Raw genomic sequence first — 14,326 nt, 5'->3', positions numbered from 1 at the left:
TTTGCCTTTTAACAAGCTGCCCTTCATACTTAACAATTACCTGGCCTTTCTCGCCCAATCCTAATGTGCTTCACGTTGTGTTTTCTTATTTTATTTTTCTGTGTTCTGACTACTGTTGTGCTCAGCTCAGAGAAACAAATATCTAGAAAGCTTGTTTCATTTTCCCACTGTCCGCTGGGGTAGCCCAGCACACAGCACACATCTTCCAGAAAACACACCCTTGCTGTTTCTTTAGTCCTGAGGGAGTATTTTGGGAGTCTAAATACAAACCCAGACCATTCTGACAATTTCTCCTTTACTTTTTTTTTTCCCATATTGCTACCAGGATGTTTTTCTTTTCTTCAAGAAAATTAGAGATACCAAGGGAACATTTCATGCCAAAATGGGCTCAATAAAGGACAGAAATGGTAGGGACCTAACAGAAGCAGAAGATATTAAGAAGAGGTGGCAAGAATACACAGAAGAACTATACAAAAAAGATCTTCACAACCCAGATAATCACAATGGTGTGATCACTGACCTAGAGCCAGACATCCTGGAATGTGAAGTCAGGTGGGCCTTAGAAAGCATCACTACAAACAAAGCTAGTGGATGTGATGGAATTCCAGTTGAGCTATTTCAAATCCTGAAAGATGATGCTGTGAAAGTGCTATACTCAATATGCCAGCAAATTTGGAATACTCAGCAATAGTCACAGGACTGGAAAAGGTCAGTTTTCATTCCAATCCTGAAGAAAGGCAATGCCAAAGAATGCTCAAACTACCGCACAATTGCGCTCATCTCACACGCTAGTAAGGTAATGCTCAAAATTCTCCAAGTCAGCCTTCGGCAATACGTGAACCGAGAACTTCCAGATGTTCAAGCTGGTTTTAGAAAAGGCAGAGGAACCAGAGATCAAATTGCCAACATCTGCTGGATCATTGAAAAAGCAAGAGAGTTCCAGAAAAACATCTATTTCTGCTTTATTGACTATGCCAAAGCCTTGGACTGTGTGGATCACAATAAACTGTGGAAAATTCTGAAGGAGATGGGAATACCAGACCACCTGACCTGCCTCTTGAGAAACCTGTATGCAGGACAGGAAGCAACAGTTAGAACTGGACATGGAACAACAGACTGGTTCCAAATAGGAAAAGGAGTACGTCAAGGCTGTATATTGTCACCCTGCTTATTTAACTTATATGCAAAGTACATCATGAGAAACGCTGGGCTGGAAGAAGCACAAGCTGGAATCAAGATTTCCAGGAGAAATATCAATAACCTCAGATATGCAGATGACACCACCCTTATGGCAGAAAGTGTAGGTGAACTAAAGAGCCTCTTGATGAAAGTGAAAGAGGAGAGTGAAAAAGTTGGCTTAAAGCTTAACATTCAGAAAACTAAGATCATGGCATCTGGTCCCATCACCTCATGGGAAATAGATGGGGAGACAGTGGAAACAGTGTCAGACTATTTTTCTGGGCTCCAAAATCACTGCAGATGGTGACCGCAGCCATGGGATTAAAAGACGCTTACTCCTTGAAAGGAAAGTTATGACCAACCTAGATAGGATATTAAAAAGCAGAGACATTACTTTGCCAACAAAGGTCCGTCTGGTCAAGGCTATGGTTTTTCCAGTAGTCATGTATGGATGTGAGAGTTGCACTGTGAAGAAAGCTGAGCACTGTAAAATTGATGCTTTTGAACTATGGTGTTGGAGAAGACTCTTGAGAGTCCCTTGGACTGCACGGAGATCCATCCAGTCCATCCTAAAGAAGATCAGTCCTGGGTGTTCATTGGAAGGACTGATGCTGAAGCTGAAACTCCAATACTTTGGCCACCTCATGCGAAGAGTTGACTCATTGGAAAAGACCCTGATGCTGGGAGGGATTGGGGGCAGGAGGAGAAGGGGACGACAGAGGATGAGATGGCTGGATGGCATCACTGACTCGATGGGCATGAGTTTGAGTAAACCCTGGGAGTTGGTGATGGACCGGGAGGCCTGGCGTGCTGCGATTCATGGGGTCGCAAAGAGTTGGACACGACTGAGCGACTGAACTGAACCAGGATGTTATAGTAATAATTTTGATTACAATAGATAATTTTTTGGTGGGGTGTATATGGACTTGTCTTTAGGTTTTTTGTTGTCTTCCTCTAGAGTTTTATGTGTTGTACTATTAGTGATCACCTTTCACAGGGCAAAGGGTTCACCACTCATAAACTAAGCAAGACTTGGGCTGTCTGAGGACACAGGGCTATCTGCTTCCACAGTGCTGGTGGCAGCAACTCTGCAGGAGTCTGAGTTGAGGTCCCTCAAAGCATTCCATCACAATAAACCTGATGCCATCAAAGCCTTGTACAACATGAAAATTTTGTCCATTTCTTACCTCCACTGAATTTTGGAAAGTAAGGGTTCATGGTAGAACTGTTGTTGGTTTTTGTTAGTAATTTCAGGAGTGAAATGAACTTCACGTCTCTAAAAAAAAGTAGTGTTCTTTCTGGTTCAGGGAGTGTTTACTGGCAATGTAATGCTTAAAAACAAAAAAAATGACCCTCGGATTCTCTTGTTCTTGTTTCTGAGTTTGCCTGTGGATATTTGCTTTACTTTGACCAAGGGAGACCAGTATTAATGCTGCTGGTACCTCTCAGGGGAGGGGTACATGGAACCTTCACAACCCGCAGGGTGTCTTCACAGGCCCCTGAAATCCTGTTCCTGTTAGCAATATCCCTCTGTCCAGGAGGAATTCTGTGAATGTGTATTGACCCTGTGGGTTGAGATAGCCTGGGACCGTATGTCTTTTCATCTTAAAAAAAGACCCACTTAAAATGAAGCAGACATTTTAGATGCTTTGGGGACAATGATACACAGAAGTTACTGCCAGATGCCTGTCTCACACCCCCCTGACCTTCCTGGAAAAGCCCTCTCAGAGCCAGGCATCACTCACATTCCACCCTCTGTCCCAGAAGATGCTCATGGCACCTGGGCCAGCCTACATCCCTTTGGGCCTGCTGTGTAGCTGGTGGGGCCTGACCCACGGCCTCAGACTCACTGCATAAGTCAACCAGGGAGATAACACTCCCACTCCATCCCCACTCCACGCCCCCACAAGTGGTTTTGCACGTGAAAATCTACCCCATCTCCGCCGGTGCTGGGACCAGGACAGTCATGGAGGTGCCCGGGTGGGGAGCAGCTCTCGGCGGCCCTGCCCCATGTGTGGGCATCCTCAGTGGACATGGGAAACAAGAGATCTGCAGACACTTGTTGGAAATTTGACAAAGTGGTTATATGCTTTTGAACCTAACAATTAAAAAAATTGGAGTGATGTATTATGTATTTTTTCCCATTTTTTTCTAGCACTTTATTGTGTTTTTAAAAACATGTCTGTGCGCAATGGACTGGACCCAAGGGCAGAGGAGCATGCTTCTGGGTGGTGGATCTCCAGAGCTTCATTCCAGCTCCAGGAGTAGAGCATAGGGGTGGGAAGGGGCACTGGCTCTCCGGAGCCATGTGGGGCCAGCCAGAGCAGCCTCGGGTTTTTATTTGCAAAAGAGAGCACTTCATGAAACTATTTTAAAACACCTAGCCCTTGTAAGTGAGCAGGCAGCAGTCCCGGTCTTTCCTTCTCTTCCCTCTGTGATCCTGCACTTCCTGTGTGTTCCGTCTACTGCCGGGTGAGGAGAGGGTAGAAAGAGCCTTTGGAGTCTGGGCCTGTGTGTCTTTGCCCTGTTGGGCCCTAGGGGAGCTGCCTTTGGCTCGCCAGAATCCAGGGTGTGACCAGACAGCTGGTAACTAGTCAGAGCATCCTCCTGCTTTGGTGGCAGCAGGCACTTAGGTGGGGACCTGCGTTGGGCGTTGTGGAGCACAGGTTTCCTAGCAGTGAACTCAATGCCTGCCTTCTCTTTGCTGCAGTTGCTGACATGATGCCCCCACCCTTGGAGCAGGACCTGAATGCCCTGCTGGCTCGCAAGGAGGAGGAGTGGCGAGCGCTGCAGGCCCAGCGCACCCAGATGCAGGAGGCGGCTCTGCAGGACACACAGCGCCGACTGGAGGAGGCTCAGGGGAAGCTGCGGCGCCTGCGGGAGGACTTTATCTACAACCTGCAGGTGCTGGAAGAGCGGGACCGGGAGCTGGAGCGCTACGACGCCGCGTTCGCCCAGGCCCGAGGGCTGGAGGAGGCCAGGCAGGCCGAGGTGAGCGAGCTCAAGATCGAAGTGGCCAAGCTGAAGCAGGCGCTGGCCAGCGAGACCCGACGGCTGGAGGACCTGCAGCGGCAGTACCAGCAGAGGCTGCAGGAACACCGCCTGGAGCTGGAGCGGGTCCACAGGTGAGGGCCAGCGGACCCCACGCCCCTGCCCTCCACTGGCCTCCTTCCCCATAGGGCTGCCGGGCTCCCACCTGCTCAGTGTTTGTCACAGGAAGGCAGGCACGGCCATACCTGGATGTTTTTTTCTGGGTCCCACCCAGTGCAGCTGAAATTAGTGGAGGCTGGTTTAACTATTTGAAATTTTTTCCATGAGTTGCAAATATGAATTATTGTAATAAAACATATTTGAGTTTATAATTATAGTAAGTCCTCTACATATGAATGATATTCTATTCTGAGGGCCTGTTTGTAAGTCCAACAAAGTTAGTCCAGGTACAGCTGGTAACTAGTCAGAGCATGCTCCTGCCTTGGTGGCAGCAGGCACTTAGGTGGGCATCTGAGGTGGGCGTAGTAGTAGTACTACTGTGTTGTAATTGCTTTATAGTACTTTTCACACAAATAATATATAAAAAAATTTAAAAAATTTTTATTGTAGTATAGTTGTTTTACAGTGTTGTTAGTTTCTACTGTACCACAAAGTGAATGTGTGTGTGTGTGTGTGTGTGTGTATGTATATATTTTTTTTAATTTCCTTCTCATTTAGGTTACTACAGAGCTCTGAGTAGGGTTCCCTGTGCTATATACAGTAGGCTCTCATTAGATATCTTATACGTAGTATCAGTAGTGTATGTACAGTCAATCCCAATCTCCCAATTCACCCTGCTCCCTCCGCTTCCCCCCTTGGTATTCATATGTTTGTTCTCTACGTCTGTGTCTCTATTTCATCTTTGCAAATAAAATCATTTTTACCATTTTTCTAGATTCCACATGTAATGTTAATGTATGTTACTTGCTTTTCTGTTTCTGACTTATTTCACTCTCTGTTACAGTCTCTAGGTCCATCCATGTCTCTACAAATGACCCAGTGTCGTTCATTTTTATGACTGAGTAATATTACACTGTATATACATACCACTTCTTTATCTGTTTCTCTGACATTTTTTTGCTTGGTTGGTTTTTTGTCATTTTTAAAAATTTTTTACTTTTTAGCTGCACCATCCAGCATTGTGGAATTTTAGTTCCCCAATCAGGGATTGAACCCGCACCGCCTGCATTGGAAGCGTAGAGTCTTCATCACTGGACCACCAGCGAATTCCCTACCTCTTCCGCTGTTGATGTACATTTAGGTTGCTTCTGTGTCCTGACTATCGTAAATAGTATTGCAATGAACATTGGGGTGCATGTGTCTTTTTGAATTATGTTTTTCTCTGGGTATATGCCCAGTAGTGAAATTGCTGGGTCATATAGTAGTTCTATTTTTAGTTTCTTAAGGAATCTCCATACTGTTCTCCATAGTGGCTATATTAATTTACATTTCCACCAACAGTGCAGGAGGGTTCCCTTTTCTTTATACCCTCTCCAGTATTTATTGTCATGGATTTTTGATGATGGCCTTCTGACCAGTGTGAAGTGATACCTCATCATAGTTTTGACTTGCATTTTTCTAATAATTAGTGATTTTTTAACATCTTTTCTTCATGTGTTTATTGGTCACTTGTGTGTCTTCTTTGGAGAAATGTCTATTTAAGTCCTCTGCTATTTATTTTTTATTTTTGAGCTGCATGAACTATTTGTATATGTTGGAGATTAATATTTTGTCAGTTGCTTTGTTTGACAATACTGTCTCCCATTCTGAGGGTTGTCTTTTCATCTTGTTTATGGTTTCTCTTGCCACTATTATTCAAAATAATTTTGAAAGTCCTAGCCATGGCAATCAGAGAAGAAAAAGAAATAAAAGGAATCCAAATTGGAAAAGAAGAAATAAAACGGTCATTGTCTGAAGATGACATGATATTCTACACAGTAGTAGGAGTAGTAGTAGTTTAGTTGCTAAATCGGGTCCAACTCTTGTGACCCCATGGACTGTAGCCTGCCAGGCTCCTCTGTCCATGGGATTCTCCAGGCAAGAATACTGGAGTGGATTGCCATTTCCTTCTCCAGGGGATCTTCCCGACCCAGGAATTGAACCAGGTCTCCTGCATTGCAGGCAGATTCTTAACCAACTGAGCTACGAGGGAAGCGCAGTACTCTACATAGAAAATCCTAAAGATGCCACCAGGAAACTATTAATAGCTAATCAATGAATTTAATAAAGTTGCAAAATACAAAATTAATACTCTGTAATCTTTTGCATTCCTATACACTAACAACAAAAGATCACAAAGAGAAATCAAGGAAATAATCCCATTTACTGTTGCAACAAAAAGAAGAAAATATCGTGGAATAGACCTACCTAAGGAGGCAAAAGACCTATATGTACTAAACTATAAGATACTGATTAAAGAATTCAAAGATGACACAAACAGATGGAGAGATATACCATGTTCTTGAATTGGAAGAGTCAATATTATGAAAATGACTATACCACGCAAAGCTATCTACAGATTCAATGCAATCCCTGTAAAATTACCAATGGCATTTTTCACAGAACTAGAATAGCAACAACAACAACAAAAATGACAATTTGTATAGAAGCATAAAAGGCCTGGATAGCCAAAGCAGTCTTGAGAAAGAGAAATAGAGCTGAAAGAATCAAGCTGTCTGACTTTAGACTGTACTACAAAGCTACAATAATCAAGAATCTATGGTACTAGCACAAAAACAGAAATATAGAACTGTGGAGTAGGATCAAAAGGCCAGAAATAAACCCATGCACCTATGGTCACCTAATCTATGACAAAGGAGTCAAGATTTTTGATGGTGGCCATTCTGACCAGTGTGAGGTGATACTTCATTATAGTTTTCATAGGCATTTTTCTGTTAGTGATTTTGAGCATCTTTTCATATGTTGGTCCATATACAATGGAGAAAAGATAGCCTCTTCAATAAGTGGTGCTGGGAAAACTGGACAACTACATGTAAAAGAATGAAATTAAAACACTCTCTAATACCATACACAAAAATAAACAGCAAATGGATTAAAGACCTAAATATAAGGCCAGACACTGTAAAACTCTTACAGGAAACATAGGCAGAACACTCTGACATAAATAGCCACAATCTCTTTTTAAAAAATATTTATGTATTTAATTTTGTCTGAGCTGGCTCTTCTTTTCTGCGAGGGCCTTTCTCTAGTTGTGGTGAGCGGGGGCTATTCTCTAGTTGCGGTGCTCAGGCTTCTCATTCTGGTAGCTTCTCTTGTTGAAGAGCGTGAGATCTTAGACCTGAGGGCTTCAATATAGTTGCAGCTCTCAGGCCTAGAGCACAGGCTCAATAGTTGTGATGCACAGGCACACATGCTTTGAGGCATGTGGGATCTTAGTTCCCTTACCAGGGATTGAACCCACGTCTCCTGCATGGCAAGACAGATTCTTAACCACTGGATCATCAGGGAAGTCCCAGAAAACATTTTTAATCTTACAGTACAGTACCAGCCACATCATCACCACTGCTTTTACGCTTGCTTCTGGACATCCTGGAGTTGAAATAAAGATACTGTCCTCTATGCAATACTGTAAAGTGCCCCAAAGCACAACCACACGTAGAGGACGCACGCACATGACCGTGTACGCCAGACACGTGAACTAGCTTGTGTGACTGGACTTGCAAACACATGTTTTCATCTTGGAAAGTTCGCCTCTAGAAGGTTCGTATGTAGGGGACTTATTGTTTTAATGATGTGAAATGTATGTTAAATCTGATACTAAGAGCTGACTTGAGGCAGGTCAACTGAGACCCTGAAGCTGTTGTCAGGCCTGTGGGCTCCACGATGAGGACAGGCCTCAGCTGCATGCTCTGCTGCAGCCTTGATGTGCTTTATATGGTTTTGTGAAGTGTCTCCCCAGGACTCCTGCTCATTCTTTTTCACCAAATTTGGGACATTTTCAACCGTTATTTCTTCAAGTACATTGTTGGCTCCACCCTCTTTTTCCTTCCACTCTGGGACTGCAGTGAGGACAATGTGAATGCTACATCTTTTGTTATCATCCCACGGGTCTCTGAGGCTCCACTTATTTTTTTCAGCATATTTCTTTCTGTTGTCATGTCAGGTAACTTTTGTCATTCTCTGGTTCTTTTCTGTAACGTGTTTATTCTGCCTTTGAGCCCAATTAGAGTGTCCTTCGTTTTGGTTATGGTACTTCTTAGTTCTCAAGTTTCCATTTGATTCTTTGTTATATTTTCTTTTTCTTTTCTGAGAGTTTCTATTTTCCATTTGTCCCAAGGCTCTGTGAAATTGCTTGTCAGAGCATTTTTATGATGGCTGCTTTAAAATCCTTGTTAGATCATATCAACATCTGTGTCATCTTGGTGTTAGCATCTATGGATTGTGAGTTCTCATTCAAGTGGAGAGTTCCTGGTTGTTGGTATGACCAGTGACTTTTGTGTTTCTTTTTTCTTTTTTGGCCACACTGCTCGGCATGTGGGATCTTCATTCCCCAAACAAGGAATAAAAACCTGTGCCCCCTACAATGGAAGCAGAGAGTCCTAATCGCTGGACTGCCAGGGAAGTCCTGGCATGACCAGTGACTTATGACTGTATCCTGGGCACTTGTGGGATTGTCCCGAGAGCCTGGATCCCACGTCATGTTCTCCTCTGCAGATAGTCACCTGTCTGGGTATAGCATGTGGGTCCCCTGGGTCCTGCCAAAGCCACTCCTGCAAAGAAGAAGCATTACCTGTCCCCTCACGTTTGCAAAGGAGACCCTGCAAATGTGTAGTTTGGAGACTATTCAGTGTGACTTTTCTTAACACTGAGCTTTTTTTTTTTTTTTCTAACATAGTGACAGGAACAGTGAGCTGGATCAGCAGCGGGAGCAGTATGGGAACCTGAAGTGGAAGCTGGAGAGGAGACTCAAGGAGCTGGACGGCGAACTTGGCCTGCAGCGGCAGGTAGGTGGGGGATCCACTTCTTCCTCAAGACTGTTGTTTTGTTGGTCATATAGTATCAGCCTAGGATCACAGGTTCCCACTTTGTGGTGATCTGTGGCGAAATGTGTCAGGGTATCTAAATCTTCCTCTGTGGTAACGCCCCCAAAATTCTCCTTCCTTGGAAATGAATAAACATTTCGTCCTATATTATATTTGAGAAAGAAGTATTATGAAATTAGAGTTCTTTACTGTGGAAGAGAGCTGGGAACTCAAATTGTGATAATTGTATTTCTTTCAACAAGCAATAAATGACCCTAAGTTTAAATATAGCTGTGTCAGCTGACAGGAGACACTTAAACCTGTCTCTGAAATTTCTCCTCGGCGTCCCTGAAGCTCAGCCTCCACATCTGAGAGACACTTTGCTATGTTGGAGTTTGGGTGAAGGACATCCTTCACACTTAGGGCTGAAGTCCATGTCTGGCAGGGCTGCGTGTGTGCACAACATGGGTCCCCTTGTTCTCCTTCCAGGATGTACCGAGCTTGTGTTGTCGTAGCAGCAGCTGGTGTTTATGAAAACCGCCTCATGTAGCTCCTTGTGCGTGTATGTGAATTTATCTGCTCAATACAACAGAGACACCATTTTGTTCTGCATTTTGCAAGTAGGGAACCGAGGTCAAGACATTAAGTAACCTGCCCAAAATCCCCCTCAGTAAATCAAGGAGCCGTAATTTGAGTCCAGGACACTTCCAGCGTGTGAACTCTTAGGCACTGTCCTTCTGCCGTAGGTTAGCAACTCACAACTTATTTTTAGACTTGTATCCGCGATATTGGAGAGTAGCTGGATCTGGAAGTCAGCCTAGCTGTGTCCCCACTTCTGCCCTCCTTGGAGTGATAGTGACTGAGTGATCTGGAGTGATCTGACCTTGGCCCCTGGTCTCCCAGTGGATGTGCCATGGGGCGGATGTGAACTTTGTGCCTGCCTGTGCTGGCCTGTCCTTCCTTGGAACTGGGGTCAGCAGTTCTCAAGGAGGACAGACCGATCAGCTGGTGGACTGAGGCCTGAGTGTCAGGGCCTCCATCCCATAGCATGGCGTTGGTGCCCTGAGATAGGACAGCATCCTGATGGGCTGTGCCCACCAGAATGGAAGATACTTGAAGATGCAACTGTCCTTAAAACCAAGCTCTCAGGCCCGGCTGCATCTACTAACCACCACTGGTGCAGGAGGAGGCCCTGTCCTTTCCTTCCCCTCTGGAAGCTCGAATTTCACTGTCCACAATGATGCCACCACTCAAAACAGTCTGTAGAGCTTTTGACATTTCCTGCAGAGGACTTTCTTTTGGAGTCCTTGGGGACCAAAGAACTTTGTCTCTTACGGGCGGGTTTGACTTTAGGAAACATCCGAGGTCACTGGGGGCTGAGCTGGGCGATCAGAAGACCAGCTGTAACTCATCTAGGTCATGAGGTGTCCTCAGGTGGTGTCAGAGTCTCTTCCAGAGAAGGAATTTCAAAAGGGCACTGGGTGGTGGTGGAATCGTCCCTGTTAGCAGGGCAGTCAGTGGCACGTGGAGGCAGCGGTAGCCCTGGTGGGTGTTGTGGTCACTGGGCTAGGTCTCTGGGTGACTTCCCAGCTTGTCCACACTCAAAGAAGTCCTTACTGTGACTCAGGCTTGTTCAGGCTTTGAGCCCCCTTGTCCACAAGGAAGGCCCCTTCAGATGTGCGTTTTCATACCAGCCCTGTCTCTTGCAGGAAGGAAGCTTGACGTCTGGACTCTCCAACTATAGGCTCTGTCCAGGGCTGCAGCTGGAAACCTGGGCAGCCTTTGCTGCCTAGTGTGGTTCGGGTCCAGCTGGGGCCCATGCCAGCCTTGGGGCTCTACTGCCCGTGCCAACCCTGTGACTGAAGGAAGGGTATTATGCGCTCATCGGCTTTGTGGCTTCCTTTGGGCTGGTTTTCTGTCTCCTTTTTCTGAAGATCTTTGTGCTCATTACTGACTTGTCAAAGGTAGAATTGATTCAATGGTAATGTTGATTATTACCTTGAAGAAAGAAGTGTAAGATGACAGGAGCTGAGTTAGTCTGTTTAATGTTTATTATGTCTGCAAGTTGTATACTGTGGACTTGTTTTTTTATTATTGGTTAGCAGTCCCAGAATTAGAAGCCTCTAGAGGAGAAACAGTGATTTATTTATTTATTGTTCATTCATTTAACAAAGAGATTTCACCAGGCACGTTCCTGGGCTCTCGGGTTAGGGCTAAGCACTAGCCCCACCTGCCCTGGGAGTGAGCTGGCCCTCGTCGGGGATGCAGTGAACACTTGAACAGTACAGTCTCTGGCTATAGCATCCTGGGGACATCACCTCTGTGACACAGGGAGGCGGGGTGAGGTGGAACTGGTCTTTTAATAGGCAAGTCAGGGCACCCTGAGAAGAGGACTTGTGAGCCCAAGTCTGCAGGTGCAACAGAGTTCAAGTTCAAGGAGGCTGAGGTGAGGGCTGTAAAGCCTCCCAGGCCTTCCTGAGAATGACCTTTGCTCCAGGTGAGGTGAGAAACTCTTGGGGGCTTGTGAGCCAAGTCAAATCTTTAAAAGAGCCTCTTCTGTGGGGTTGAGGACAGACTGTGGAGTGGGGGATGCAGGGAGACACAAGAGGGCTGCTGCAGCCCTAGGTGGAAGGTGTGGGACTTGAGCCACTGACAGGTTCTGGATACACCTAGATAGCAGAGCCAACTAACAGGCTGATAGATCGGATGGGGTGAGAGGCAGGCACCAAGGACATGCCTGCTTTGGGGCTGAGTGCCTGGCAGGACGACTTGCCATGTATAGAGATGGGGGAACTGCACAGGAAGGATGGGGAGGGCGCTTGGTCAGGCTGTGTACAAGGAGGTGGCTTCTGGGCTCCCAGGAAGACACGCTGGGAGGTCAGGGCGGAAGGGGCGGTAGTCCCAAGGTACAGAGCTGGAAGTCTGGGGCTTCCCAGAGGGTGGCTGTAGACAGAGGAGCCAACTGTCCAGGCTGAACCTTGAATTCTAGAACAGGGAAGTTTAGGGGATATCATCACAGGGCAGGGGTGTGGCTTGGGGACTAGCAGGAGAGGGGCCCCCAGGAACAAGAGAGGAGGGTGGTCAGAAGGCAGGCCTGAGCCCCGTACCTCTGGGGTGAAGTGGGGACAGGGAGTGCAATGGGTTTCTTGTTTCCTCACCAAGGACCCTAAGTGCTTACCTACTGGTCTGGGCCGGGCTCTGCCTCTGCAAGGGCTTCCTGCCCCCTGGTGGCCACAGCCTGCACAACTTTGAGCAGAAACCAAAGGCTTCAGTATTTTGTCATGTTAGCAGTCAAAGTGATGCTCAAAATTCTCCAAGCCAGGCTTCAACAGGACATGAACCGTGAACTTCCAGATGTTCAAGCTGGATTTAGGAAAGGCAGAGGAACCAGAGATCAAATTGCCAACATCCGTTGGATCCTCGAAAAAGCAAGAGAGCTCCAGAAAAACATTTACTTTATTGACTATGCCAACACCTTTGATTTTATGGATCACAACAAACTGTGGAAACTTCTTAAAGAGATGGGAATACCAGACCACCTTACCTGCCTCCTGAGAAATCTGTATGCAGGTCAAGAAGCAACAGTTAGAATTGGACATGAAACAACAGACTGGTTCCAAATTGGGAAAGGAGTATGTCAGGCTGTGTATTGTCACCGTGCTTATTTAACTTATATGCAGAATACATCATGAGAAATGCTGGGCTGGATGAAGCACAAACTGGAATCAAGATTGCCGGGAGAAATATCAATAACCTCAGATATGTAGGTGACACCATCCTTATGGCAGAAAGCAAAGAACTGAAGAGCCTCTTGGTGAAAGAGAAAGAGGAGAGTGAAAAAGTTGGCATAAAGCTCAACATTCAGAAAACTAAGATCACGGCATCCAGTCCCATCATTTCATGACAAATAGATGGGGAAACAATGGAAACAGTGACAGACTTCATTTTTGGGGGCTCCAAAATCACTGCAGATGGTGACTACAGCCATGAAATTAAAAGATGTTTGCTCCTTGGAAGAAAAGTTATGATCAACCTAGACAGTTTATTAAAAAGCAGAGACATTACTTTGGCGACAAAGGTCTGTCTAGTCAAGGCTATGGTTTTTCCAGTAGTCCTGTATGGATGTGAGAGCTGGACCATAAAGAAGGCTGAGTGCCAAAGAATTGGTGTTTTCGAACTGTGGTGTTGGAGAAGACTCTTGAGAGTTCCTTGGACTGCAAGGAGATCCAGCCAGTTGATCCTAAAGGAAATCAGTCCTGAATATTCATTGGAAGGACTGATGCTGAAGCTGAAACCCCAGTACTGTGGCTACCTGAGGTGAAGAACTGACTCATTTGAAAAGACCCTGATGCTGGGAAAGATTGAAGGCAGGAGGAGAAGGGGACAACAGAGGATGAGATGGTTGGATGGCATCACCGACTTGATGGACATGAGTTTGAGAAAGCTTTGGGAGTTGGTGGTGGATAGGGAGGCCTGGTGTGCTGCAGTCCATATGGTCGCAAAAAGTCAGACACGACTGAGCTACTGAACTGAACTGAGCAGTCAGTCTCAATGATTTTCATATTCTGATCCCAGCGAGGATTTCTTGTGTGACCCCCTTAAACGTCATCTTGCTTCTCAAGGGATTTAAAAAAAATGCATATTTTCAGTTGTACCATGCAGTGTCTCTGAGGCCCCCAGCCTCAACTTTCAAAGGAGGGGAGGGAGCCTGCCATGCATTTATCACAGGGAGGAGGCAGAGACGCACCCGTTCTTGCCTGGATGCTCTGGCTGGGCTCAGCCTCCCTTGACCCTTTCCTTCTGGTAACTGGGTCTGCCAGCTCTCTTCAAAAGCAGGGCCCTCATTACTTGGTCAGAAACCTGGAATCAGGCTAGTGTGCCGTGCTCACGCACTGTGCTTTCCACGTGCTGTGCTGGGCGGGCTCAGCCTGTCCTCACAGCTCCTCCATGGGCTGGGCCTCCTGTCTGCCCACTCCGTATTAGCCTGTGCTCACCCTGACGACAAGTGTCAGGTAAAGTCACTATGAGGTTTTAGGGCAGGAGAGATGGTTAGAGTCAGACTAACTCCAGGACACGCATTTCAGTTTGACTTTGACCCTCGCTGTGATTTCTGCGTCTATATCCAGACCTCCTAT

At 46.0% G+C, this 14,326-nt stretch overlaps 1 protein-coding gene across 12 annotated transcripts in view; it reads left to right on the top strand.

The window, feature by feature from the left end:
* CCDC57 (coiled-coil domain containing 57) overlaps positions 1 to 14,326 on the top strand; it is a 113,544-nt gene that overhangs the window by 10,059 nt on the left and 89,159 nt on the right. For 11 of the 12 annotated variants that reach the window (XR_006268651.1, XR_006268650.1, XR_006268641.1 and 8 more), the window contains exons 2-3: positions 3,890 to 4,304; positions 9,065 to 9,173. Coding sequence is in view for 6 of the 12 variants with exons in the window: in XM_043463919.1 (XP_043319854.1) it covers positions 3,890 to 4,304; positions 9,065 to 9,173 (524 nt within the window). In the remaining 6 variants the exon portion in view is untranslated. Of the gene's footprint in view, positions 1 to 2,000; positions 2,056 to 3,889; positions 4,305 to 9,064; positions 9,174 to 14,326 lie in introns of those variants that run through there. The other variant, XM_043463920.1, reaches the window with a different exon arrangement.

This window comes from Cervus canadensis, chromosome 1 (genome assembly GCF_019320065.1).
Source record: "Cervus canadensis isolate Bull #8, Minnesota chromosome 1, ASM1932006v1, whole genome shotgun sequence".
NCBI lineage: Eukaryota > Metazoa > Chordata > Mammalia > Artiodactyla > Cervidae > Cervus > Cervus canadensis.
Note: the sequence above shows the minus strand (reverse complement) of the source record. Positions and strands in the feature narration are given on the sequence as shown.